The 27,984-nt window shown below is 39.3% G+C and overlaps 1 protein-coding gene across 3 annotated transcripts; it reads right to left on the bottom strand.

Moving 5' to 3' along the window:
• Positions 1 to 62: 62 nt before the first annotated feature.
• On the bottom strand, positions 63 to 27,984 carry LOC121996314 (replication protein A 32 kDa subunit B-like). Of its 3 annotated transcripts, none has more exons than XM_042550246.1 (11): positions 27,845 to 27,984; positions 27,624 to 27,776; positions 27,401 to 27,514; positions 27,226 to 27,323; positions 27,097 to 27,138; positions 26,929 to 27,006; positions 973 to 1,051; positions 762 to 836; positions 585 to 664; positions 412 to 480; positions 63 to 345 (listed from the first exon to the last, which is right to left on the bottom strand). In XM_042550246.1, the coding sequence occupies exons 2-11, from the start codon at positions 27,723 to 27,725 to the stop codon at positions 261 to 263; spliced, it is 822 nt and encodes a 273-aa protein (XP_042406180.1). In that variant the 5' UTR covers positions 27,726 to 27,776; positions 27,845 to 27,984; the 3' UTR covers positions 63 to 260. The 3 variants fall into 3 exon arrangements, with proteins under 3 accessions (XP_042406180.1, XP_042406179.1, XP_042406181.1); XM_042550245.1 differs by having other exon boundaries at positions 27,624 to 27,771; XM_042550247.1 differs by having other exon boundaries at positions 27,624 to 27,764.

The following is a 27,984-nucleotide window of genomic DNA, read 5'->3' as shown; positions in this document are numbered from 1 at the left end:
TAAGTGAGACATTTCAGAAACTTCAATGGAATTATTAGACAAACTAATAATAACGATCCAGGTTCAAGCAAAATAAATCAGATTCGCCAATTTCCTTGAAAACCATGTAAACGCTAGTTACATAATGTCGAACAAAAGTCCATAATTAAAAAAAAAATAGTTAAATAAGACGAGTAGAAACGGGGAAACAAAAAGGGGGACTAAAATGCTATAGCTTGAGAGGGCAATCCCATAATTTTCTAGAAGGTCACTTGAAATGGTCAACCATTGCATGCGGATTTGTAGTGGTTTTCATCAACTGTCGAATAGATATTGCCTATGTCAACATGATATTCAATAGCTTCCCTGTAGAAAGAAAGAAAAATTAAGGAAGATGTATAGATAGATAAATCAATAAGCGAAGAGAGAGACTTGATCTTCGCCACGGGTAGCCCTAGGCGATGGATTATTTCATCCACATGAAGTCCATGTTCACGTGCTCTGAAGACAATAATTCAAGACGGTGATAGCTAAACGGTACAAAAGAACAAAAACACAGATCTCATTTGATTAGAGAAGAAACTAAATCAAGATGCATTACTTACAGGCTAGCTGGTTCCTGAAAAACATCTAAGACCAACTTCAGCACATTGTTCGAACCACTGCTACCTGAATGCGTGGGGAACTGTAAGGAAAAGAAAAGAACGCAACTTATGAAAATAGCAATTAAAGCATCTGTCAACACAAATGGCATGAATAAATAAGCATTATGACATCTTTACCTGATTTGCAGTAGGCATTTGGTAACCCTTAGCATCATTCCTAAAGGGAGCTGCTGTTCCCACAGCCACATTAGGCTGAAACGAAACAAAATGTTGTTGAAGATCATACCATCATTGAAAAAACAGAGGTTTTAGCAGGGACTAAAACATGATGGCGTGCTAGAATAGCTATGCACATTGTAGCCAAAAAAACACTTTGAATGTCAATTACCTTCACTCGAATGTTATCCAGATGGACATGTATGCACTCGAGGAAATGAAGGGTGATGTGATTGAAATCAGTAACAGGTCTGGCAGGAGAGGAGATAAACCACAAATTAGATGTTTGTTTAATTAGAGCACTAATAACTGATACGAACCAGCTCCTGAATCATTCGGAGGCTGTCGTTGGATAAAAGAACCATTTAGCTTTTGAATAAGAGAACACAAAATAAATTCCAACCTCTATATTTTAGCTAAGTTAGCCTGAGAGGTACAAATGCAGAAATTAAGAACAGACCGAAAGAACATCAAGATCAAATTCTTTTTATAATACTTAAAACCAATGAAATGCATAAGCCCCTTGTTCCAACTTACAAGAAAATCATTAAGAAACAAGAAAAGGCAAATGTTTTCCAATTAGCAACTAAATTCAGTGGCATTCTTTTCAGCATTCATCTATCCTTAGTTTTGTGTATAGATAAAACCATCTAGTCACTTACATATTGAAAAAAAAAAGTACCAAAGGTCACAGTAGAGATTATGATTGAAGTGAAACTCTGAAAGCACAAGGTCCATAGAAAAACAACTGGATTGTACAAGGTTCTAACAAAGTTCAGACTTCCAACATTCCCAATTAAAAAAAAAAGTTCATAGAAATTCACTCATGTACCCCATCTTATTTTTAAGACTTTAGATGTGGCGGAAGATAAAAAGATTGTCAAATAAACTGAGCCAGCAAAGCATTGACATGGCCTATGAGCATGTTCTATGCTCAGAAGCATTGTATGTATATCACTAAATCATATGTTAAATACATGAATCCTAAGAATGTGGTTAAGACCTGAATCTTATGCTCCCATTCGTCACATTCTCATGAATATGATTTGGATTTATAACATTCTGAAATATATTTATAAAATGAGTCTAATTAACCATTGACTATTTGATTGCTCAAAATTAAATCAACAAGTCATTGTAGTTCTACTGTAGTTCTACTACTAGCATGAGTTGAATATTATCATACAAAGTAATTAGAACTAGAGAGACCAAGGTTCTAAAATTCACTAGGCGCTAATCGGGCACCAGACCAGCACCTAGCGCCTAGGCGAGGAATAGGCGCCGCTAGGCAGATTATATGGTATCAATGTAAATTACATAATAAATCACATACTCTAATACAATAACATCAAATTTAAAATGAGTTTAAAATTACACAACCAAATATCACATATTTATTCTACTTCTTCTCCAAAATTTTCAACAACTTGTTCTTCATCAGACACAAACTCAATATGATCATTGTGATCCTCCTCTTTTTCTTCGAATGCAAAATCATCCTAAGTTCTCTCACTCTATAGCTTCTTTGGTTTGTAGATTTTCATTTGCTCTACTTGCTTCATTAACCATTTGTCATGTGATCCCGGAATCTAGTTCAACTTCATCATCTTCCCCACTATCCACAATCCAACCTTGTGCATTTGAAGCATCTTTTGCAAGAAACATATCGACATTCCTTTCTTTTTCTCTTTTTTATTTGTTCAACAATCTAGCATTAAATTGGACAAATATTAGATTGTTAAACCTATTGAAATCCAACCTATTTCTCTTCTTTGTATGAATTAAAAAAAGAGAGTAAATATTATAGTCAGTAACATGAAATTAATACTGTATTTTAATTAAAGACTTAAAGTTTAAAAGTTACTCTTTCGAATGCACTCCAATTTCTTTCACATCCAACTTATAGTTAATGAAAGTATCCTCAACGTCACTCTTAGCAAGTTGGGTGTGTCAGCACCATATGTACTCCACCATGCACATGGATCAAATGTATCATCGTTTTTTTTCACATAATTTTATTGCCAATGTTTTTCCAAATAACCCAGTCTTATCTCTGTATTTTGTAAATTCCTTGTTAATAATTGTATCTTGTAGATCTAACTCATTGGCATGCAAAATTTCTATGCATTCAAAAATCTCCATCACGACCTCCTCATAAAAAGTAATGGAACTATCTTTATAGTAAAAATAGGGATTCAATAAAAATGTAATGGTATGCAATGATGTATCAAGTCTATCCTCCATTTTTTACTAATAATCACTATGATAGACTGATAATTTGATTCCACGTTGTTCAAGGTCACCTTGATATCTTCTTTAGCTTGAAGAAGCTCTCCATATAGAAACCTCATGGATGACTTTCTATCTCTATCTACCAATCGAAGAACTCTTGGCAAATATTTTCAAACAAAGTGTCCCACCATTCTAAAAACTCATCCTCATCACAGTAGAGTGAATCAATTTCCCTTTGTTTGTTTTTGACCATTTACATTTCTCCCACGTATCACTTGTAAACATGACCCTTAAACTAGATTTTTTTTTCAATCAAACTTTATAATGTAAGGAAATTTGATGCAAACCTAGTAACTCCTGGCCGGACTACGTCTCTCTTCTTCGTGAAACTTCTCACTAATAACAAAGTCTTATGGTGAGCATAAATGAAAATGGTAAAAGACTTGGCTTGCTCAATAACCTTTTTATATCGTGGAAGTTTGTCAATACTTTCAAGCATGAGATTAACGTTATGAGTTATACATAAATTCCAAAAGATCTCAGGTCGCTTTTCTCTCATCAATTTAGCTGCTGTCATATTATTGGTGGCATTATCTGTTACAATCTGAACAATATTCTGAGCTCCTACTTGTTCAACACACTTGTCAACATATTCAAAAATAAGTACAGTTGTATGTACCTCATCTGAAGACTCCTTAGACTAAAAATGCAGTACCCTGCTTGCAATTAACACAAATTTAAGATGTTTTTTTTCTATCACTCCATGCATCTTTCATGATCGAGTACTTATTCTTTGTTCATTCTTCATGTTTCTTCGGGAGTTGCTTTGTTCTTTCAACTTCGTCTTTCAACAGTGGCTCCCTAAGCTGATATTAAGTTGGAGGTTTGAATCTGGGTCGAAATTGACCCACTGCCTCCATTAGTTGCTTGAAGTTATCATTATCAACAGCATTGAATGGGATTCCATTTTCATAATCCCATCTCTCAACATATTGTTGAACTTGTTGAGTTCTCTCTTTGAAAAGAGCCTCATTTGTATTTTTTTGACGAGGCACTTTACTCCCAATGGAACCTACATTTTTCTGAAACAATTAGTGACGCATATCGATCCCTTCAATTTCAGGACCTTCTTTGTCTAGAGAAATAGTCACCTCTGCTCTACAATTTTGTTCTTTCATTATTTTATTTTTCTCTTTGTTCCTCCCTTCTAAAATAACCTGTTTGCACTTATTTTTATCTTCTTGAGATGTTTTTCGACAACCAGATACATTTCCAAATATTTCCTATTTACTCCTTGATCCTATACACTGCCCCGATATCATTTTTTCACACAACTTGCATTTAAATTTTGTCGAAGTTCTTAGAATCAATCAACATCTCATAATTCATCCAATGTCATTTGACTTTCTCCTAAGAATTCCATATTCGGGTTGAGTGACGGATGTTGTCGAAGATGGATTGCTTACCATTATAATTGTGATAACCTGAAAAGTGATTTAAGAATAAATTTAGGATATAAATCACTTAATATATATGCTCATCTAAAGTGATTTGAATTGTTTAGCCAATCTAGCAATTTGGTCGAAACTACTACTAGATGATCTTATGGTACTGAAACAGTATAAATGAGAGCATGGAATGACACTAAACTCCAAGGACAACATACGACTCATTAGTCTCATTTATAAAATTTAGTCAATATTACTAAGAGAACCTAAAGTAGTCAAAATTAGAAAATAAAGTAACAACAAAGTGTTCGTTTGCAAAATTTGACAAATTTAGTCAAACTACTAGATGTACCTAAATAACTCATACAAAAAAGGCACAATGGGAATTTGTAAAGTACACAAAACACAACTATTAGCTTATTTTGGAACAAATTTAGATTCAAACAGTAATTTTGTTAAACACTACTACATGATGGTCTAGTGCTCTAATACCAGAAGAGAGAACAATATCAATTTAATTACTCTATCAATTTATATATTAAGGCCATCAACAAAGGGAGAAATTGAAAATGACATTTAAACAAAAGAAAAACATGTTTCTAAATAAATGACAACAAGCATAAGCATGAATACATAAAATCGAGCAAAAAAAAATGAAATCACAAATACATGGAAAAAAATAATAGTGTTGGGCCAAGGCTATTGTTTTCAAAATATTGTTTCCAAAATACATGGAGAAAAATAATAGGGGATTACATGGCTACAACAATATAAATCAGTAAATTATTTTCAAAATATAAATGTAATTTATATAAATTAATAAAATTTATTAGAATCCTCTTGCAAAAAGCAATGTAAGACTACGTACAATGGATTCTTCCCCAGAACCCCGCATAGCGGGAGCTTCATGCACTAGGCTGCCCTTTTTTTTTTTAGAATATTTACCATTGTGCCAAGGTCCCCTTCTTAAAAAATATCAGAATATAAATTAATTAATAATATTTATTAGACTTTTAAATTTTAAATATAATATTATTAGAATATAAATAAATTAATAAAATTTATAAAGATCTTTTATTTTTAAATATAATTTTTATATAGTTTATTGGGATAATTTAATTAGGGTGTACAAAATCTTATTAGAATTACCCTATTTAAGTGAGGAGTTGTTGAATTCAATAAATAATAAATAAATTTAAAAAAAATACGGTGCTAAACGCTCGTGGGACGCATCCGACGACGCAGACGTCATTCCCGGACGCGTCCGGGGCCTTCAGAAGCTTCCGGCGGCACCAGACACTTCACTAGAGGCTTCCGGCGACACCATAAGCATTGGGGACGCATCCAGCGCTAGCGTCCCGAAACATCAGAAGTATCGCAGGAGGAAAAAAATTGCACAAAATAAATTATTGGAAAAACTTACCAATCGATCGTCGAGTAGATGCTTCCAGAGGCAATAAAAAAAATACGGCGCTAAATGCTCGCGAGACGCATCCTACGACGGCAGACGTCATTCCCGGACACGTCCGAGGACGCCAAAAGCTTCTAGCGGCACCAGACACTTCACTAGAGGCTTCCGGCGACACCAGAAGCATTGGGGGCGCATCCAGTGCCAGCATCCCGAGACACCGGAAGCGTCGCAGGAGGAAAAAAAATTGCACAAAATAAATTATTGAAAAACTTGTCGATCGATCATCGAGTAGATGCTTCCGGAGGAGGCGAGAGACAGTTGAACCGGCATGAGTAGATGAATCAGATAGGATTTAGGGATTTAAATGGGAAAAAAAACTGAATTTTTGTGATGCCCAGGGCCGCCCAGGCGGCTACGGCTGCGGCTAGGCCGCCCAAGCGGTTGCGGCTGGGTCGTCCAACACCTTTCCGACGCAGTTGTCGGACGCCTAGACAGCGCCGCCTAAGGCGTGTTTTAGAACACTGAGAGAGACAAAATAACAATAATAATTATGAATTAAATTGAATTTGAATCCAGTCAATCAAAATTATTGAAAAAATAGATAAATTTGGAAAATTCTAGCAAAACTATGAAATTGATGAGAAAGAAAATTATGAAATTGTTTTGCGAATTGAATAGAATAAAAAGTACTTAATTAATTAGCAAAACTACTATTGGATAATTCAAGGACAAGTTGGCAAAATAATTTATAATTACTTTGACTGGAACTTTCTTGAAGAGTTTAAGAAATTTAGTTCAAAGGATTTAAATGTGGAAAAATCTGATTGTCAAAATTTAATCTTTAAGTGGCATAAGGGAACAATAGGGATGTAATCTTATCATGTGAACACAAATGATGAATATGAAATGCTAGGCTTTGCACTAGATCTGTAGTGGAGAGATAAGTTTACAGCTACAGTCCAGATTTTGATAAGTTCAACATGGACTGCATGAGCTCTGAGTAGTTTTGACAAGACAAATTAATGTGTCTAACATTTCCAACCGACCAAGTAAATCCTGTGATTTCTTGGTCACAACCAGCTAAAGCTAAAAGATTGCATTAAAGAGTGTCTCCATGTGGTGGTGGTAGAACCTCCTCAGGAAATAAAGGTTTTCATGAGGCTCATCCTGAGCAGCCAAGCATGGATACCTTCATTTAAGAGAATATTTTTTGGCCTAGAAAGTTTCAAATTCAAGAACGTCCACTACACAGATTATGGGGAAACAAAATCAAAGGCAAGTAGATTTAGAGTTAGACCAACTACCCCAATAATACTCAAACATTAACCAATTATGGATACAAATAGCATACACAAATGTAAGCGATGCTTATAGAAAAAACAACCTCAAAAATTTGGGACAAAAAATGATTAGCAGTAACCATTGAATAAGTCTAGTTGGATTGAATTGAAGTAAAAGCACAAAATGTAGTCACAATGTTACCATCTTCAAATAAAGTATTTATACATTAGCATCAAATTAATATGTTGTCCAAAAAAATTAAATTAAAAGGTTTTCAGTACCCACTATTCAATCCATTAAAACCAAACTCATCTCAAATTCATGGCCATCCCATTATCATCTTGAAGGGCCATCATGTTTTAGGGAATATCATGGTTTTCAAACCAAAGGTCCAAATTGTCCTAGATATTCAGAATCTCAAGTAGGACCTAAATTGGGTTGAGACCTTATGAATAAATTAAGCTGCGCTAAGTACGCCATCATGTGCACAACCATACTCCATAAGCTTAATAAATACATGAACCACATCACAATGTAGAATAAACTCACTCTAATCAGCCTTGTTCCAAAATAAGTCATACCTCCACATATCGATAGCTACTTGTAGGAGACATCTATGCATATTGACCTAATCATAATGCTTAACTCACTCTAATCAGCCTTGTTCCAAAATAAGTCATACCTCCACATATCGATAGCTACTTGTAGGAGACATCTATGCATATTGACCTAATCATAATGCTTTGCTTGAATAGCTATTGTTTCCTTCTATAATATCATCTGAATAGAGATACGTCATTTCTCACGTTTGATGGGGAAGAAAGAGATATAGGAGTAGATGAAAAAGCAGAAGACATCAAGCATAATTGAGGTTTTGAAAAGAGGAGATTTCGAAGAAGACATAAAGGGGCCCATTTGTTAGGTGGTGTAGAGAGTGGTGTAGTTCAATCATCAAGAAGATGAGACGAGGTCATCGCATGGAGGAGGCAAATCAGGCGTTAGCAAGCTAACACAAAAGCATTAGCTTGAGGAATGCCAAGTCTCAAGAATCTCAACCTAGAGAAATTTCTGAATTCCAATAGAGTTTAGTAATAAAAATTATAAATAATTCAAGTTTTAATTGAAAATCTAAATTATAAATAATATAATCAACAAATTGTTTACAAAGTTTCTATTAATCAAGGTTATTAATATAACTTATATTAATCAAGGTAAATACAATATTAATTTTAAACATATCATGAATATTATATTAATTAATTACTGCCTTTATTGATTTTAAGATAGTTAAAATTATAAACCACAATATTTACTATAAAATGACTTTTTAAACTGTAGTTTATAGTTTATCCTCTAAACTAGTAAACTTCTTGACATATAAATGTTAAGTGAACAAAACAAGTGCACCCAACCACTCATAAATAGAATATATTGTATTCTTGGAAGAGGAGCGTAAAAGAGATCTTTCCATGGAGAGTGGAAGACTGCATACGATTTATAAGACAACATAGCAAGAAGTGCATCTTCCCAAAGGAAATGGAGCATGCACATGGAGAAGAAGACTTGGAACAATTTCAACTAGGGATAGCTCATTTCTTTCTACTACAGCATTTTATTAGGGTGTATGCAAGCATGAAGACCGGTGGAGAATAATGTGCTAGTTAGTTAGCAAGAGAAATAAATCATTTTTAATTGCAGGTTGCTATTCACCCTTTCCCTTTAGCGATTTCAACCGCTTCAATAATTGGTATCAAAACCAGACTGCTCAGAAGGACTAACTACCGACTAAGCAACTAGATCAGGAGGAGTGGCTAGATCAAATATCCATCCACCTAAGTTTGAGGGCAAGTTCACTATATGGAAAAAGAAAGTGGAGGTATTATTTAAAACTGATTTTGATATTATGCTTTGTATAAAACATGGCTTCAAAGTGCCCAAGAATAAGGATAGTGAAGAAATGGAGGAACAACTATGGACCAAAAAACAACGAGACGAGTTCAAGGCTAATGGTAAGATTGAGTTTCAGGATTGGCACCTATGATTCTGCCAAAGATTTTTGGGAAAAATTCTAGAAACTCCATGAAGGCACCTCAAAAGCAAAACTGACAAGACGAGATATGCTCAAAAATCAACTCAGCAACCTCCAGTAGGAAAAGGGTGAGAAGGTTGCACAATTCCATGCGAAGTTGTAAGAGATCCTCACCCGCCTCAGCAACCTCGGAGAAGCAATCACAAACCGAGACATGCTTAGATCTGCACTCACTGCATTTCTAAGAACACAAGAATGGTTATCGATTGTAGACTCCTATTATATTTCAAAAAATCTCAGGTAAGTAATTTAGAAAAATTTGTTTCAACTAAGGAATTACAGGAAATCTAGATGTGCAGGTATGAAAGAAACAGAAACAACGAACCACGACATAGCTCTAAAAGCAAAGAAGAGCGAGTTGGATCAGACACATCTTTGGATAAAGATAACAAGCATACTTGGTAAAAAAAATGGGTAAATTTTTTAAAATTAACAATTTTGACAAGAGACAAGCATCGAAACTATTAAAGAAAAGACAGAGGAGGAAGGTAAGATGTTTTAACTGTTACGAGGAAGGTTACATCAATGACAACTATCCTAAACTCAAGAAAGATGGGAAAAGTAAAGCTAAGCCCAAGGAAAGAATGCTAAAAGCAACTTAAGAGCGAAACCTCATCTTCAAATTCAGAAACGAAGTATATAGCTGGTCTTGCACTAATGACAACTCATCAAGAAGAAGTCACAAAGCGCAAGCGAAGAAAGTGAAGGGGGAGCCTCGACCTACAAATCCGACACGCCAAGTGAGGTACATAATCTTCCCTCAGATTAATTGTACGATGCTATTAAAATGATTTCTAATTCATTATGCAAACTAAGGGCTAAGCATATAGAATTGAAAAAGATAAAAACTTGACTTAGAAAATAAATTGGAAAATTCATGCTCTAATAATGAAGAATTCAAAAAAGTCAAAGATGAAAATACACAATTAAGGGAGCATGTAGAAAATATTTTCATTGGTTCAAATAATTTGAATATGATGTTAAAGAATCAAAGAACAAAATTTAGCTAACATTAGGGTATGAAAGATTAAAATGTAATTTTAAATACCCTAGGGGACAAATCAGAAAATGCCAAAATGTTTCATTCCGCAAAAATATTTAATAAATCAAATAAGTATGAATTTATTTTGGTGTCTAAATTTGTTCTAAGCATATAGAAAGATTTTAGAATGATCAATCATAAAAAAAAATTTACAAATATTTTTTTTACAAATGGTTGACTCAATGTGCATACACGAAATCAAGAATTTATTTTCTAAATATTCTTTTCGAAATTGTATGCAATATATTTTTTGTGAATATATAGCATTTTTTTCTATGAGTTGGTACAATTTCATGATTTTTGGACACAGAAATATTTCTAAAATTATTTTTAGAAAAATATGTATATTGAAATTTAAAAAAAAAATTATGGAACTAATTTTACGTGGTAGGAAATATTGAGTTTTACCCTTGATAAATATTTTTGATTTTTTTATACTTCTGAGATATTTTTTTACGAATTTCAAAACCAAGGAGAGATATTTTGAATTAATCTCGACCCCACCTTTTTATTGTCATCAAAAGAGAGATAAATAGAAATTAGGCATAAATACAGGGGAGTTAAAATTTGCATTATTCTTATTTTATTGTGATTTACTCTAATTTAAACTTAATTTGATGAACATTAAAAAGGGAGAGAATGTTAAAACCCCTAGTGGTATTTTGATGTGATGTCAAATAAGTTTAAGGGGGCGTTTGGTTCTTTCCTAGGAATAGGAATCGGAATAGGAATCATTGGATTGTGGAATGGGAATGGGTATGAGCATTGATATCACTCTTAAAAGTAATGTTTAGTTAGTTGCATATTTTCTATCGGAATAAATCAAAATTTCCTTTTTTACCCATAAAAAAAAATAAGAAAAAAAATTAGATGTGAGAGAAAGATGAATGAAAGAGAATGATGAGAGGGAAAGTATGATGAGAGAGAAAGCGTGATGAGAAAGAATGAAGAGAGAGAAAGTGTGATGTGAAAGGATGAAGAGAGAAAGTGGATGAGAGAAAATGAGAAAAGAGAGTGTGATAAGAGAGCATGATGAGAGAAGATGAGAGAGAAAATATGATATGAGAGAAAGTACGATGGGAGAGGATGAAGAGAGAGAAAATGTAATAAGAAAAAATGAGGAGAGAATGTGATGAGAGAGATAGTATGGTGAGAGATAAAGTATGATGAGAGAGAAAGTGTGATGAAAAAAAGAGAGCATTGAGGAGAAAGTATGATGAGAGAGAAAGTATGTCGAGGAAAAAAAGGAGGGAGTGTGACAAGAGAGATTGAAGAGAGAGAAAGTGTGATGAGAGCAAAAGTGTAATGAGAAAAAAAAGAAAAAAGGGAGTGTAATGGGAGAGATTGAGGAGAAAGAAAGTATGATGAGAGAGAAAGTAGGAAGAGAGTGCGATGGAAGAAATTGAGGAGAGCGAAAGTATGATGAGAGAGAAAGTGTAATGAGAAAAAAGGAAAGAGAGTGTGATAGGAGAGAGAAAGTGTGATAAAATGATGAGAGAGAAAATATGATGAGAGAGAACAAGGAGAGAGAAGTGATATGAAAGAAAAAATAAATAAATATATTTTGATATTTGATATTAAGGAAGAAAATTTTAGTTTTAGGTTAAGGGTATTTTTGGAATAAGGGAATATTTTGATTGATAAAATAGGGTAATGACTCATTGAAGGGGAGGTACATGGGAATGAGTTATTACCCAATTTCAAGGATTCATTCCCTTATTTGCATTCCTATTCCTATAATCCAAACATTAACAATGGCAATCAATGATTCTCATTCCCATTCCCCACTCCTATTCCCCTAAACCAAACGCCCCCTAAGTTATGTCATTGTGGTGTTTTAATATGTGTCTAAGTATACAAGAACTTAGGAGAACACACATGTATGCAATGGCTAAGGAGCATCAGAGACAGCTAGCAATGGCAGAAGATGCAAACGAGCGAGAAGGATGACACAGGAAATGAGTCAACGGGCTTGGTGCAGCCGAGGTACAAAGAGCTACGGAAACGTACTTCAGTGGAGCAATAAGAACACATGGGAGCGAGCCGGAAGAGCATGGTGCATCCGAGGGACGACAAGCCGAAAGAAAGACTGCACAAGACGACTGATCCAGGAGGTAATATGATAGTGTCACGTGTATACGGAAGAATAGTAGTTTAGCTGAAGTGGCCAGGACCTATCTCGGGGCATCCTCGACACCCCGTCTCCTTGGCGCCTCGACTCTAAGGTGTCTCGATTCCATGGCGGCCCAACTCTGAGGTGCCACAACTCCTTGATGATCTCGACTCCACAACGCCCCGACTCCAAAGTGTCTCGTCTCCTTGACACCCCGTCTCCTTGGCAAACTCTACTCGGAATTCAGAGATTTCAGAATGTTTCAGGAAGCAAATAACAATCTTGCGGGAGTAGAGGACAAATGGAGGACATTGGGATTAGTTCTTGTCCTATAAAAGGTAGTCCTCCTTGACGGTTGTAGGTACGTGAATAAACGCATCCGAACCCTAATTATCACTCTTCTTCATTCCCTAACTTGAGCGTCGAAGTAGCTATGCCGGGAAACCTGACCGTCATTCTAACTGCTTTTCCTCGATTTTCTTCTATCCAGGTTCCAACATATCTCCTCGTCGATCTTCATTGTCGCCAAGCAACTAGTTGACATCCACACCAACTCCCGATGATTCATTCGTCGACGTTCCGATGTAGGATCGCATTGGCGTCGTACGCAGGAAAACTAAGTTAAGACCTAAACCAAAACGTTGAGGTGGATGACAGAAGATCCAACGAAATGCTTTGAAGGAAAAAACCCCCATGTCTACAAGAGCGAGAGCACCTTGGGATCCTCCGTTCTCGAGGAGCATCCTCCTAGACGAGTTGCCATGAGACTTTCGAGCATTACAGATTGGGGAGTATAATGACACTACCAATCAGAAGATCATATATGTAGTACATCAATACACGGATGACGTCAAGTGTTAATTCTTCTTAACAACGCTCTTAAGATCGATGCAGAGGTGATTTAGCCGCCTTCCTACCTCTTTTATTCAAACTTTTGAGGAGTTCAAAACTATCTTCATGCAACATTTTGCCACCAACCAAAGGTATCATAAAAACTCCACATGATTTATTTGCGCTCAAACAAAAACCCAAAGAACCTCTGAATAAATATCTACAACAGTTTAATCGAGTGGCCATGGATGCTCTCTTGGTCACTCTAGAGGTACAAGTCATTGTTTTCGGTTTAAACGATAGGGATTTTTTTCAGGTCCCTAGTGAAAAAGCCTTTAGCTGACTTCGACAGGTTGCAGGCCCGAGCACTTAAGTATGTTCAAGTCAAGGAGGTCTAGTCCGCCAAGAGAAAAGAAACGCCAACCCCGGCTCCTGACTCTATTCAGCCAAATCGTAGGGCCCCTCCACTTTTACAAAACCAAGAATTCACAAATCGAAGAGAAGAAAAGGATGTGCAGATGGTAGAAGTGGTCCCGACCTCGAAGTCTCGATAGGAGTTTTCCGAAGGTTGGTATTGTACTTTCCACTAGAGACTCATTCCACTAGAGAATGCCAGCAATATGCAAGAGAATTGAGACGAGTCGCTGATCAACGGAAGGCTTGGAGTTGGTCCAGTAAGAAAAGATCTCCCAAGTCTTACAAATGTCATTTTAATCATGGTACCGACGTTGACTGTCGCTCAAGTCAGCAATCTCACTCCCCCATCAAGGAAACCCAAAGCTCCTCCCGATCCCGCCGGCAGGCAGATGGAAAGGATGAAAAGAAAAAGGATAAAGGCAAGATCGATCCCCGAGTGACTATAAACATGATATCAGAAGGACCAATGGATAGAGATTCCACTCAAGCGCGGTAGAAGCTTGGAGAGCTATGTAATAAGTATTAGTCGAGGAAAAGGAAAGGGCTTCAATTAGTTTTGGGCCCAAGGATCTGACAAGAATTGAGGCTTCTTATAATGACGCTTTGTTGATTGAGGCTTTCATCGCCAACTACCATGTAAAAGGTGTATTCATAGATACGGGCAGTTCTGTTAACATCATCTTTAAAATGGATTTCGACTAGGTACTCCATCCCAATTATACCCCTGTATGGTTTCGCAGGGCATGAAGTCTCCCTCTCCCTATGAAAAGAATCACTAATGCGGACTCGACGTACACCCTTCATTATTATAAGTATAGTTTCCGCTTATAACGTCATATTAGGAAGGTCGACGTTGAGCACCTTTCAGGTAACAGTCTCCACTTTCCATCAGAAAATCAAGTTCTCAGTGGGAAGCCAAGTCGGGAAAGTAAAAGGTGACCAGTTAGTGGCTAGGAAATGTTATATAGACGTGATCCAAACTAATTCGTACAAGACTTCCCGAACTCAAAATACTGCTATGCAAGCCATTCAGGAGGTGTTGGTAGCCCCACCGATAGAGAACCATGAAAATGTGCAAAGCACATCTCGATCGGACAGACGGAGTCACCTGGATTGCCATTAATCTTCCTATTGAGCTCAAAGAGAGATTAATTGCATGTCTCTCACGCAACCATAACGTCTTCACTTGGTCATTGAAGGATGTTATAGCCATTCCTCGGACTATGATGGTTCATCGATTAAGCACATTGCCCGCAGTTCGGCCCATTAGACAAAAGAAGAGAACCTTCTTGCCCAAACAAAACCAAGTGATTCAGACAGAAATCAATAAGCTAATGGAAGTCGAACATATTTGGAAGGTTCAATTCCCGACTTGGCTTGCCAATATCGTATTAGTATCCAAGTCGAAGGGTAAGTGGAGGGTCTGCATCAACTTTCGGAACCTTAACAAAGGATTGTTATTCTCTCCCCCGTATTGATCAGATAGTTTATTCTATTTCTGACTGCAAACTTATATGCATATTGAATACTTAACAAGGCTACCATCAAATTCCTTTGGCATATGAAGATCGAGAAAAAGTTAATTTCATCACTGTTCACAAAATCTTTTATTATACAGTTATATTGTTTAGTCTAAAGAATGCAGGAATAACTTATCAACGATTTATGGACTGGGTGTTTAAACATCAAATCGAAAGGAATATTGAGATATACGTAGATGACATTTTAATCAAATCTTCTCGATCCAAGACCTTGATTCAGATATTGAATAGACATGCTAAACCCTCAAGCAATACAGGCTCAAACTCAACCCCAATAAATGTCCATTATAGGTCAAAAGTGGGAAGTTTCTTAGGTGTATAGTGACCGAGCGGAGGATCGAAGCCAATCGCGATAAAGTCCATGCGCTTCAAAATATGCTGCCTCCCTCAATCCTTAAGAAAGCATATAGGTTGGTCAGGCGCATTACAACCCTCTCTCGGTTCATTTCTCATTCAGCCGACCGAAGTTTACCCTTTTTCAAGGTGCTGAAGAAAACTTCCAAATTTGAATGGGACAAGAAATGTGATGAAGTTTTTCTGAGTTGAAAGAATATTTGTCTCGTCTTTCGCTCCTCTCCAAGCCGATCACAGGAGAAATGCTATGGGTGTATCTATCGGCATATGAAGGAATTGTTGCCATGGTCTTACTTCGACAGAAAGATGGCTACCTACACCCCGTCTACTTTTTTAACTACTTCTTGAAGGATGCTGAGAGTGGGTACAACAACATGGAAAAGCTGGCTCTTGGGTTGACCCTCGCTCACCTAATGACAGTCCTTACCAATAGTACTCTATGTCGGATGTTAACGAATCAGAAGCCTCTAGAGCCTAATCAAGTGGACCACGCTCAACGAATACAATATCCAATATTAACCATCAAAGCTCAAGCCTTAGCGGATTTCTTGATGAGCGGGAAGTAGATGGGGCTTGGAAGGTTTACGTGGATGAATCTTCCACTCGGCAAGGCAGTGAAGTTGAAATATTATTAATCTCTCCTTGGGAGGATATACTCTAGCTTTCTATACGACTCGACTTTCGGGCATCCAATAATAAAGCCGAATATGACGCCTTGCTTGCGGGACTTCACGCAGCAAAACAAATCGGGGCATCCCAAGTAATCATCTACTCAGATTCCCAGTTGGTTACCCAACAGATAAAAGGAAACCTCGAGATAAAGAATGATCAATTACGACGATCTATGGACATTTTCAAGAAATGAAAAGGCAATTTCCAAGAAGTGACTCAGCAAAAAAATTCCTACGCAAAAAATCAAAGGTGGATGAGTTAGCTAAACTGGCAAGCGCGGGCCAGTTGGAGAATGAACAATTATGTATCTCGAACTGCTAATTTCACAGGTCGATCAAGCATCGAGACGGAAGAGCCTGTCGATTGGAAAGCATCCATTACTGTTTATCTCAAATACGGAATTCTGCATGTCGATCCAGAACAAGCTTGACTGCTCGAAAGAAGAGATGCTCGTTTCACGCTGATCGAGGACATGATGTATGGACATTCCTTCTCGTGCCCCCTCCTGCCTGGGTGCTGACGACACAGATTATATTATGCGAGAGATTCATAAAGGTATTTGCAGAAATCACGATGGAGGGAGGACACTCGCTCTAAAGGTCTTACATATTTTTGGCCGACTATGAAGCGGACATTGCCCGTTTTATTACTGCTTGTGTCAGAAGCATTAGAACCTTTCTCATCACCTAACCGCGCTCTTAAAGACCTTATCATATTCTTTTGATCAATGGAGCATGGATATTGTAAGCCCTTTCTCAATTTAGCCTCAATAGAAGAAATTTCTCCTAGTCACCGTTGGTTACTTCTCCAAATAGGTAGAAGTTGAGACTCTAGCCCGTATAACGGAGTAGAACGTCGAGGAGTTCCTATAGCAGAATATTGTGAGCCAATACGACATACCTCGTAAGCTCGTTTCAGATAATGACCGTCAATTTTAGGGTCGCCCACTAAAGGAGTGGTGCGAAGGATTTGGAATTCAACATGCTTTCGCCGGCTTACCCACAAGTAATAGGAAAGCAAAGGTGACTAACTGAGAGATAGTTCGAGAGCTCGAGATTAAGCTGGTCATGTTGAGGGTGGTTAGGTAGATGAGTTATCAAGTATCCTCTGGGCTTAACCACGCCTCAGGAGAGTATAAGGATGACTCCCTTTCACCTGGTCTATGATGAGGAGGCAATTGTCCCGATGAAAATCGGGGAAGAGTCCATTCGAAAAAGCACCTATGGACAGGATAACCCCAAGCAGCGGCTCTTGGATCTTGACTTGATCTCAGAAACCCCAGAAAAGGCAGCTACTCGACTCATAGCCTATGGACAATGGATGTGTTTCAAGTACAACAAATCGGTCATTCCTCTCGCTTTCCAGAGACTGTCTAGAAAAAGGTCAAGCCTATCGGGATGTTAGCAAGCTACAACCCCAGTGGAAGGCCATTCCAGGTGATCCACAAGAGGAACTAAAGAGCATACTATCTGGAAGACGCCAATGGCAAGAAGCTTGATCGACCATGGAGTGCCAACCCTATTCATCTTAAGTAGTTTCAGTATCCTTAGGATTTTTTTTTTCAGCAAAGTAAGTTTGTATTTCCTTTTTTCTATCAATAAATTGGCATTTTTGTCAAACTCGGATCACAGTCGAGCGCGTATTATATCCTCTTGTCTTTTAAGGTCCAAACTCCCAGGAGTCGGACATAATCGGGATCGAGATCCTTTAGGCTGCGGTAGTAACCTCCCCTTTATACACAAGTCGAGAGTGTACCTTATCGTCTTATCCTTTTCAGGGCCTAAATTCTCACGGACATAGTGGGGGTTGAGATCCTCCAGGTTGCTATAGTAACCTCCCCTTCATAAAGGGTCGAACGCGTACCGTACCGCGCTTGTCCTTTTCGGGCCCCAAACTCCCCCAACTTGAATATAATCGAGGTCGAGATCCTCCAGACTACGGTAGCAACCTCCCTTTCATATAAGGGTCAAGCTCGTACTATATCTCCTTGTCCTTTCAAGACCTAAACTCACGGGGTTGAAAACCTCCAGGCTAAAATAGTAGCAACCCTCCTCGTACAAGGGTCAAGCATGTACCATATTGACTTGTCAAGGCTCATACTCCTCCGACTTAGATATAGTCAGGGTTGAGATCCTCCAGGCTACGGTATTAACCTACCCTTCATACAAGGGTAGAGCGTGTACCGTACGTATATCGCCTTGTCCTTCTCAAGGTCTAAACTCCTCCGACTCGGACATAGTCGAAGTCGAAATCCTCCAAACAATGATAGTTATCTCCCCCTTCGTACAAGGACCGAATGGATACCTTATCATTCCAGTCGCTACAATATTAATAGGAAGCAGTACAACCCTCCTAAAACAATTTCATTAAGTTCACAAAAGAACTATTATAAAGGATAGTCTTATATTAACATCTCCTAAACGTCGGCTACATCTCCGTCGAAAATGTTGTTGTTGGTTTTTACCAGGTCAATAGCTAGAAAAGGAGAATCTCATTCTCCACTAGCTATTTGAGGGTGTCATCGATTCCGCATTGCACCATTCAGATGATGCAAGTGCTAACAGATCGCAGGAATTCTTTCTTCCTGATGACCTCAGTGCTCGTTCTCTCCCACCTGATACTCCTGAAGCTCGGACATCTTGCTCTCCCCTCTGCGACTAAGAGACACCAAGCAATGTCTATAGTTCAGCCATGGAGGACTCATGGGGCCACACCTCAGCTCGAGCATCCTCGATTGCAATAAGGGAAACCTCTAACTCGGATCGTTGGGCTTCCGCCAAGGCCCTAACCGACTTGGCCTTCTCTAGAGTGGCTCCTAGCTCCACTTTCAGGAGCCCAAGCTCCTTCCAATCGGCCTCCAAATCAACCTGGACGACCATTGCCTTAGCTGTGGCGGCATCCAATTCTATTTGGTGTGTGGTTGCAACAAATGTCAACTTGTCTATCTCTATCTGCAGTTGACTCACGCTATACGTCATCCTAATCCTTTCTACCATTGCTTTCGTTATTCCATGCCTCAATCGGGTGTTCGTCATCTGATCAAAAGCAGGTTGGTTTGTTGTCGCTTCAGATGGTTGATCTCCGACTGTACGAGGGGCATTTCTTCTTGGACTGCGATCAAAACCTCCTAAGAAGGAGCCACAGCCAGTTGAGACTCTAGTTCAGCTACACAGGCCCAAACACTATTAGTTGGGACATGTGGTTTGCCCCATTCAACAGTAGCTCTTTAGCCAAGTCCCGGATGGACATGCCCTTGACTACTTCCTCGGAGTTCTTCCACCCAAAGGTTGCCAAACCGTAAAGGAAGAGATCCAGCCTGCACACTCCTTAGGAAGGTTCTTGGGATACCTCCATAGCAACCAGGACGTCATCTTCGCCTTGTCGATCTGCCCAAGGCCCAACTAGCCCTAGACTCACAAGACGATGGGAGGCACCGACTCCAGTATAGGAATTCCCAATTCCACGAGGAGCGTAGGAGTCGTGACCCTTTGGATTACACTTGAGGAGAGTCGACCAAGGTTGGGCGATTCTCCAATTCGACTGGTGCACTTGAAGGATGAACAGGAATAGGGATCAGCAGGCTCGGGAGATGGGAGGAACCTGTGACGAGGCTGATGGACCCAAATGGTCAGGAGAAGTTCTTGGCAAGCGTCACCTCTTCCTAGTGCATCTAAGAGGTGTCCCCAACTCTAGCGTTTTCATCACCTCCCAAGGAACCATCGCCGTGGGAGCTTCGGTCAGAGTCGGGAGTGCCCTCTCTTCGGGTGTTGCCTCCTCAGCGAGATCAACAATGGTGACCCTGCGAACTTCCCACTATGTTGCAGTAAGTTTCATCACCTTGTTCAACGATGACCTCAGCATGGTGTCGGTTACAAAAGAAGATACGTTTTCATTTAGATATCAAAGCTCGTGATTATGAAAATTCTTATTGAACGAAGTTGTCAATCGGAAGGGGACTCGCCCTAACAAGTGAAGCATCCCCTCCTCAAGTAAAAGAGTGTTATCGAACTTCAAATTGAAGCTTCTATGATGCATTGAAATAACCTCGTTCAAGTGGCAATCTTTTAGATAAGGAGGTGCTAGCAACTCGCGTTGCCATCGGGCTAGCCAAGACTCTAAACTCGAAGGCTTGACAAAGAAGAACAGGGGTTTTCATCCCTTGTGTGAAGACGGGAGGCCATCAATAAACTTGAGCCCCGTCCTGGAGGAGAAAAAAAAAGACCTCATCCTCCAATCTCTTTAGGTAAAAGTATTAGTGAAAGAACATATGGGATAAAAGAATTCGATAAATAAGATGACCACTCCAGTCAAAATCTGAAACGAAGTAGGACCGTGACAAAGGAATACGGAAATATTGGGACTTCGGCAAAGTAAATAGTTTCCTCCTCAAGTAAAGAGTGTTGTCGAACTTCAAATCTTGAAGCTTATGTGATGCATTGAAATAACCTCATTCCAAGTGGCAATCTTTCAGAGAAGGAGGTGCTAGCAACTCGCGCTACCACGAGGTCGGCCAAGACACTGGACTCGGAGATTTGATAAAGAAGAACAGGTGTTTCCATCCCTTGTGGGAAGACAAGAGGTCGTCAATAAGCTTGAGCCCCACCCTGAGGAGAAAAAGAAGACTCACTTCATCCTCCATTTTCTTTGGGTAATAGTAGTGAAAGAACCTAGGGGATAAAGGAATTCGATACAGTCAAAATAGGATGACCACTTCAGTCAAAATCCAGACCGAATTAGGACCTAGTTATGATAGGGGAATGCGGAAATATTGGGACACTTCGGCAAAGAACATCGGAATGGGAAAGTGCAACCCACTCAGAAAATGACTTCTAAAAACGGTCACAAAACCAGGAGGACAATCCAGCCGGTCATTACTGTTAGGGAGCCTTATCAGGTAATTGGTCGGGATCCTATATTTGATTTTTAACTGATCTAAGGCGTAGCCGATGAAGCTAGACTCAACCGACTTATACCAAGGGGCAGAAGACAATTCTCCAACCATGAAGGATATCATAAGCTAAGAAGGATACCTGATCGAAGGTCGATTAAAACAAGGAACTACCAAGAGGACCTGAAAGACTTACTGAGCAAGGAGGTGTAGAAGGTGTTGTGCCCAAAGGATATCCACATATCTCCACAATGACATGATATTGTCCACTTTGGGCCTAGGCCCTCATGGCTTTGCTCTTAGGTTCTACCTAAAAGGTCTCATGCCAATGGAGATATCATGTATCCTTTTAACCCCATGATCTTTACCAAATCTTTCTAATGTGGGACTTTACCCCAACAATCCTCCCCTCAAACGAAGGACCACAGTTACTCTCATGGTCCAGGACTCCCCGCGGGCCGCCTTGCGAGTATCCGATCACCCTGACCTGCTTTGCGGTCTTTCCCAAAAGCATCCGGCCATCCTGGCCTGTTTCAGGCCTCCTTGTAAGCAACTTGATCCGGTCACCCTGACCTGCTTCGGGGGCTCCCTGCAAGTATCCGATCACCTTGACTTGCTTCAGGCCTCCCCGCAAGCATCCAGTCATCTTGACATGCTCCGGGCCTCCTTACGAGTATCCGGTCACCCTGACATTCTTCAAGGCTTTTTCCACAAGCATCCGATCATCCTGACCTGTTTCGGACCTCCCCCTAAGTAGCTTGATCCGGTCACCCAGACTGCTTCGGGGCCTCCCTGCAAGTATCCGATCACCTTGTCCTGCTCCAGCCTACTCGCAAGCATCCAGTCATCCTGACCTGCTCCAGGTCCACCCTCAACTTCGTTCAAGGTCACCCCACATGACATCTGGTCCGGACCATGACTCTGATACCAATTTGTTGTGCCCAAAGGATGTCCGTATATCTCCACAATGGTATGATATTGTTCACTTTGGACCTAGGCCCTCATAGCTTTGCTCTTGGATTCTACCCAAAAAGCTTCATGCCAATGCAGATATCATGTATCCTTTTAACGTCACGATCTTTACCAAATCTTTCCAATGTGGGACTTTGATTGAACCCCAACAGAAGGCTCAAAATGAAGAAGATTAACGACGGACACAGGATTAACGAGGGCGCAAGGAGAAGGGCATCCTTATCTAGCCTAATATATCCCGGCTCGGTTAACTAGAGTCATTTGATCCTCGCAGTTACATAGTGGGACAAATTTTCAACCGTAGAATCAGGTACATGGAACGAATCAAGTTTAATAATCATTACGTGATGAAGGATGCTTAGTCTTCTCTGCCTTAGGTTACATCACATTAATGTGATGCAACCTTGAAGACACATTGGCTCATTCTAGGCTAGGGAATCGAGGGAGATGATGTAGGCAGCGCATTTAAAAGGGATTGCTGCATTTAAAGGTGCCACATTAGAAGCATGCTGACATTTAATGTGTAATCTCTTCAAAAATACGCAACGGATCTACCATGTGGCTTGGACGATCGAGATGGCTAGGATTAGTTTGTTTAAACATAATTAAGTCTAGTTGGTCGGACTCTCGCCTCCTTTAACTAGACTTGAAGGGGAGACTTATGATCCGGGAAGTAATATGAGAGTGCCATGTGGCTAAAGTGGCTAGGGAAAAAGCTAAATCGACCCCCATCCCGAAGTGTCCTCGGTGCCCCATCTCCTTAACGCCCTCGACTCCGAGGTGCCTCAATTCCTTGACGACCTCAACTCTACGACACCCCGACTCCGAGATGCCTCAACTCCTTAACGACCTTGACTCTGTGGTGCCCTAACTTAAAGGTGCCTCGACTCCTTGACGATCTAAACTCCTTGGCGCCCTGACTCCAAGGTGCCCCATCTCCTTAACAACCAATCTCCTTGGTGACTCTACTCGGAATACAAGACTATTTCAAGAAGAAGATAAAGCTCGCGTAGATTTCGGAATTCAAAACTATTTCAGGAAGAAGATAATGCTTGAGTGGATTTCGGGATTCAGGACTATTTCAAGATGAAAATAATGCTCATGTGGATTTCGAGATTTCGGAATATTTCAGGAAGTAAATAACAATCTCACAAGAGGAGAGGACACATGGAGGACATAGGGGACACGGCTACAAGTATGCGAATAGACGCATCCAAACCCTAATTATCGCTCTTCTCCATTCCCTAACTTCAACGTTGGAGTGACTATACCAGGGAACCCTAACTGTCATTCTAACCTCTTCTCCTGGGTTTTCTTTTGTCCAGGTCCAACAAATCTCCTCGTCGATCCTCGTTGTCCCTAGGCTATTAGCGACAAGTTGACATCCATGCCAACTCATTGGTGATTTGTTCGTCAGCGCGTTCCCAAGCAGGATTAACGGCAATCAAGACGAAGTCTGTCTAGGTGACCAGTTATATATATATATATAGGCGACTAGGAGATAGCAAATGGTCAAGTCTAGAAGTTGACCATTCCAGCTTGGATCACTTCCAAACGGCCGAAGTCTAGGCACCCGGAAACTCTCCTGACGCCCGGATGCTCTCGCCATGTCAGTAGTAGCCGTCACCGAAACGGATCAGGACGACATCCACGTTAGCAGAATCCAGGCGCCCGAAGCGCTTCCGGAGGACCGGAGCGCTTTCGGGAGCCCGGATAGGGCTGGGTTATCTAGAGGCATTGTCGAAGCAGATAAAATCTGAGGACACATCAACATCGTACAGGTGACCAAAGAGAATACGATTAACCAGAGATTCAACACAACGATTAAATCGAGATAAAGGTTATAAATATGACTGAAGCTCGGAAAACAAAAAACACAACACACTTGTATTCATTTTCATTCAATTTTGTTTTATTGCTTTCGTGTTTAACCGTTCTAAGAGGCTTTTCGACCGCCAAGTCATTTTTGAAGAAGGAGAAGATAGTGGAGCTTTTATCGTTCTTGGACTAACAACCCGAGTTATAACCAAGTAATCTCTCATGTCCTTTTTCCTTTTATGATTGCTTTTTGTTTTTAATATGTGTCCTTGCCCGTTAGTTTGCAAGAGAAATAAATCATTTTTAATTGCAGGTTGTTATTCACTCTCCTCTAGCGATCAAAATCACTTCCGCAGCACCAACATAATGGTTTCACAAAAATGATTGGTACATATAAGAAAAGACATCTTTAGCATTGCCATTGCAAAGAAATTTAATTGTCACACCAAATTGGGTTTTAATCTCAGCATAAAATTCAAAATGTAAAGAAAAAGTTTAAAATGCTTTTTCATTGGAAATCATCATCATTCAAAAGTAGTCATCAATTACACAAGGATATAACTTACACAACTTGAATCCCAAATATCAAAGTGAATTAAGGTAAAGGGTGTAAATGCAACTCATGCGTTCTATTCAGAAATGAGGCACTAGCATGTTTACCTAGTTGAAATGATTCACACTCAAGAGAGATTAGACAAAGAGGGTATCATCGGTTTTAAATGTTGAAGATTAAGGTGACCACGACGATTGTGAATTTCTGAGAGTGATGGAGTGACCACAAGAATTGAAGACAGAGGAGCCATATCCAACTAGCATCTTCCACAAGAACAATATCATATGTTAATCACTTTATTGATCCTTAATTTTCTTACAAGAGAGAATGGTGGAGGAGCGGACCACACATAGGGGCACTAATTTGCCGCAAAAAGGAAGATAAAAAAGATTATCCATTTCTGATTTACCGCACTAGAAGCAGGAAAAAGAGAGTTAAAAAAAAAAGCCTACTATGCCATTTTTTTTATTTTCCTTGCAACTAACAAGTTCAATAGGAGAAGCAAAAGAGGAAGGAGGTTTATACGGCAGATTCACGCACGACTGATAGGCTTGGGAGGAGAAGTAAAAGAGGGAGGGGTGGACCAGGAGCTCTTGAGCAAGCAACAATTGAAGAACTCGAGAAGAGGAAAGAGAAGAGGAAAAAGAAGAAGAGGAAGGAGGGGCTAGCAACAAGTGACTTGCAGGCAGCCAATGACTTTGACAGAAGCAAAAGAAGAAAGAGAAGTCTCTCAAACAAAAATTCCTAGGATTTTTGGTTTATAAGGAATTTCTGCTCAATTTTGGGTGGGTCAAATTTTCCAAAAAATTAATTCACAAATGCATTGATAATCCATCCTTCGAATGATTCCACATCTAGCAAAAAGTGGACAACATCTCAACTCTCGTGCAATCTACTGCTTGACTTATCTATCCTTCAAACTAAAATAAGCATAAATCCTAGATGACAACAAAAGTAACATTAGATGTGACAAAATAATTCAAGGATGTGGTCAACAACAAATCCAATGAAAATTCAAGAAGATATAAGGCAAACAATAGATGTAAAAATGATGAAAGAGAAACACTATCAATACCTTTAACCAACAAGACCCATCGACTATAGTGGCATTGAGATGACTAGCTAGTGGAAGTAGCATATGAAAGAGTATATGTTATCTAAAATGTGTTCAAAGGCTTCTAAATCTAAAATCCATAATGAGGAACCGACTATGTGAGCTAAGAAGCAATAAATATACTTCTATAAATCAATGGAGATGTATTGACATGGTCTTGACGTATGAAAAGAAAAAATGGGCATGCTTTTTAACACTAAGATAAGCCAAATAAAAACCCTAGCAATTAGGAGAACCAAACTAATTCCATAGGTTGATTGAGGAGAAACAATTCAACAACTCCTAATCAATGATTGAGAAATCAAATCAATTCTTCAAGATCATAGAATCTGCACCAATTCTAATGTGGAGCGCAACTAGAGTAGTTGGAGCATCAAGATAAGCTGGAGGAAGCTTGGAGCGAAGCTAGAGTTGTGTCATTGGAAGCACTAGGATGAATTGCATCCATGTGGATGCAAGGAACATATGCAAATGAATACCTAGAGCAATGCTGGCAATGGACTAGGACGGAGAGTGGAAGATGAAAGAAGGCTAGGGGGAAGTTACTCAACATCAGAGTTGGCGGGAGACATGGCATGCTACAACAATATATGGCGAAGATGAAATTTATGGTAGGCGTTGACAATTTCTAGAGGAAGAGAAATGGAGAATATGTCAACTTGAGGTTTAGAAAAGGATACTATTTTTGGAGGTCTACTAGGGAGGAGGATAAGCTTGAAGTTGGCAGCGACATTGTGGAAGATTATATTAGGGCAGGCGAGATGATGATGAGAGAAAATTAAAAAATGGGTGAGGCCTTCCACTATGGATGGGAAGAGGGATGCCTCATTGACTGAAAGCATCCATGTAGTGACACTTGCAAAGCAATCAAAAAGAGGAGCAGAGATTTAAAGTCAGTCGAACACAACAAAAAGAAGGATCGATGTTCGAATACCATATAACAAAAAGAATGAAACTTAGGTTTTGCATTCCTCTATTCTCTTTCTATTATTCACAAAAGAAAATTACATATAGCTCCCTAACTATTGTAGTATTTACATTTTACACCCTATACATATTTTGGTATACAACATAAACAATTTAATGAATCAGCTAATTTCAGTAGTTAATCATTTTTGTTCCATACCACAAAAAAGAACTACAATTTCTTTACATGTGCGTTGTCTTTCTACAATGGTTACATATTCATTGAAGAAATTCCTAAAGATTGCTTCAAGCTTCATGGGCTTAAATAAACAATATTACAAGATGCCAAGGGAGACTAGCTATTGAATGAACTTGAGTTTTCATAAAAGTTTGACTAGTGAGGATAACCAATTGACCAGTATAAGAAGGGCAATCAAATATCTCACCGGACACAGAAGGCAACAACATGTTTTTTTCCTTGGAAACCTTTCAAGCTACCACTGACGGTAACATACATCCCATTCCTTTCAAAATACAATTAATAGTCAAGAGGCAAAGCAAATGCCTAAGAACAAGTACAAAGGAAAAAAAATCAGGATATATCAGCTTCTTACTGGATTATGGCCATCTCATTTGAGTCCGATGTTTCATTCACCCTGGAGAAAACAAGATCTATTCATTGACAAAGATATTAACACTCACACTTACCAGTTATTAAGAGAAGGGAATCCAGTGAAACACACCAGCGATTGATATCGACTCTTCCGGTACCATCATCAAGGGAAAATGAGACATCTGTGACCCTCTCAGCCTTGTTTACCACAAGCCCCAATAGCCTCACCTGTCGCCAGCCACAAATGATGAAAACAGCAAAATAATCAAAGGTCATTGTCGGAGTAAGGTTTCGGCGAAATTTACATTGGAAGCCTCGACGCCATCAACAACGAAATTAGATTTGTCATCGTTGGAATGATAGGCCTCGCTGATCTGCTTCACTGTGAGGGGAAGCACAGCCTGAACGCCGCCACGGCTCTGAAGAACAGAAGAAGGAAAAGGAACAGAAAGAATTAAAGAGAAAGCAGGCCGAAGGTGGAAAAAGTGGCGTTTTTTCTTTTTCTTTTTCTTAGTAAAGATTCAGGACCTTGAAGAAGCCAGTATCAGGCGTTTGGGTAGCTTGCGAGGGCATGAATCCGCCTCCAGAGAACAGGGAGGCTGCTCCGCCATCAGCCTGGCTCGCGTACATCTTTGGCTCGCTCCGTCGGCCAAGAGTCAAAAACTTAGCCTAAACCCTAATCTTAAAGGAAGATGGAGAGTCACTGATCGAAGAACCGAGGAAGAAAGAGAAGATCGGAGGAAACTTACGCTTGTTGCTTTCCGACCAAGCAAACAAATCTGGCAAAATTATTGCAATCTATCAGACGGGCACCTCGCTTTGGATCCCAAACCGCGCAAGAGCATGTTTATAAAAATTTAACGGCAATTTTTTCTGAAAGGTGCGCCGT

This window comes from Zingiber officinale, chromosome 6A (genome assembly GCF_018446385.1).
Source record: "Zingiber officinale cultivar Zhangliang chromosome 6A, Zo_v1.1, whole genome shotgun sequence".
Lineage (NCBI taxonomy): Eukaryota > Viridiplantae > Streptophyta > Magnoliopsida > Zingiberales > Zingiberaceae > Zingiber > Zingiber officinale.
Note: the sequence above shows the minus strand (reverse complement) of the source record. Positions and strands in the feature narration are given on the sequence as shown.

What these genes read in the sequence shown, in the direction of transcription:
- LOC121996314 (XM_042550246.1), bottom strand. Translation starts at nt 27,725, where the DNA reads ATGTACGCGAGCCAGGCTGATGGCGGAGCAGCCTCCCTGTTCTCTGGA. An exon ending in AGAGTCGATATCAATCGCTG is followed by an intron (nt 27,139 to 27,225) that starts GTGTGTTTCACT and finishes TGTTTTCTCCAG; the next exon opens with GGTGAATGAAACATCGGACT. An exon ending in GTTGTTGCCTTCTGTGTCCG is followed by an intron (nt 1,052 to 26,928) that starts GTGAGATATTTG and finishes CTCTCCTGCCAG; the next exon opens with ACCTGTTACTGATTTCAATC.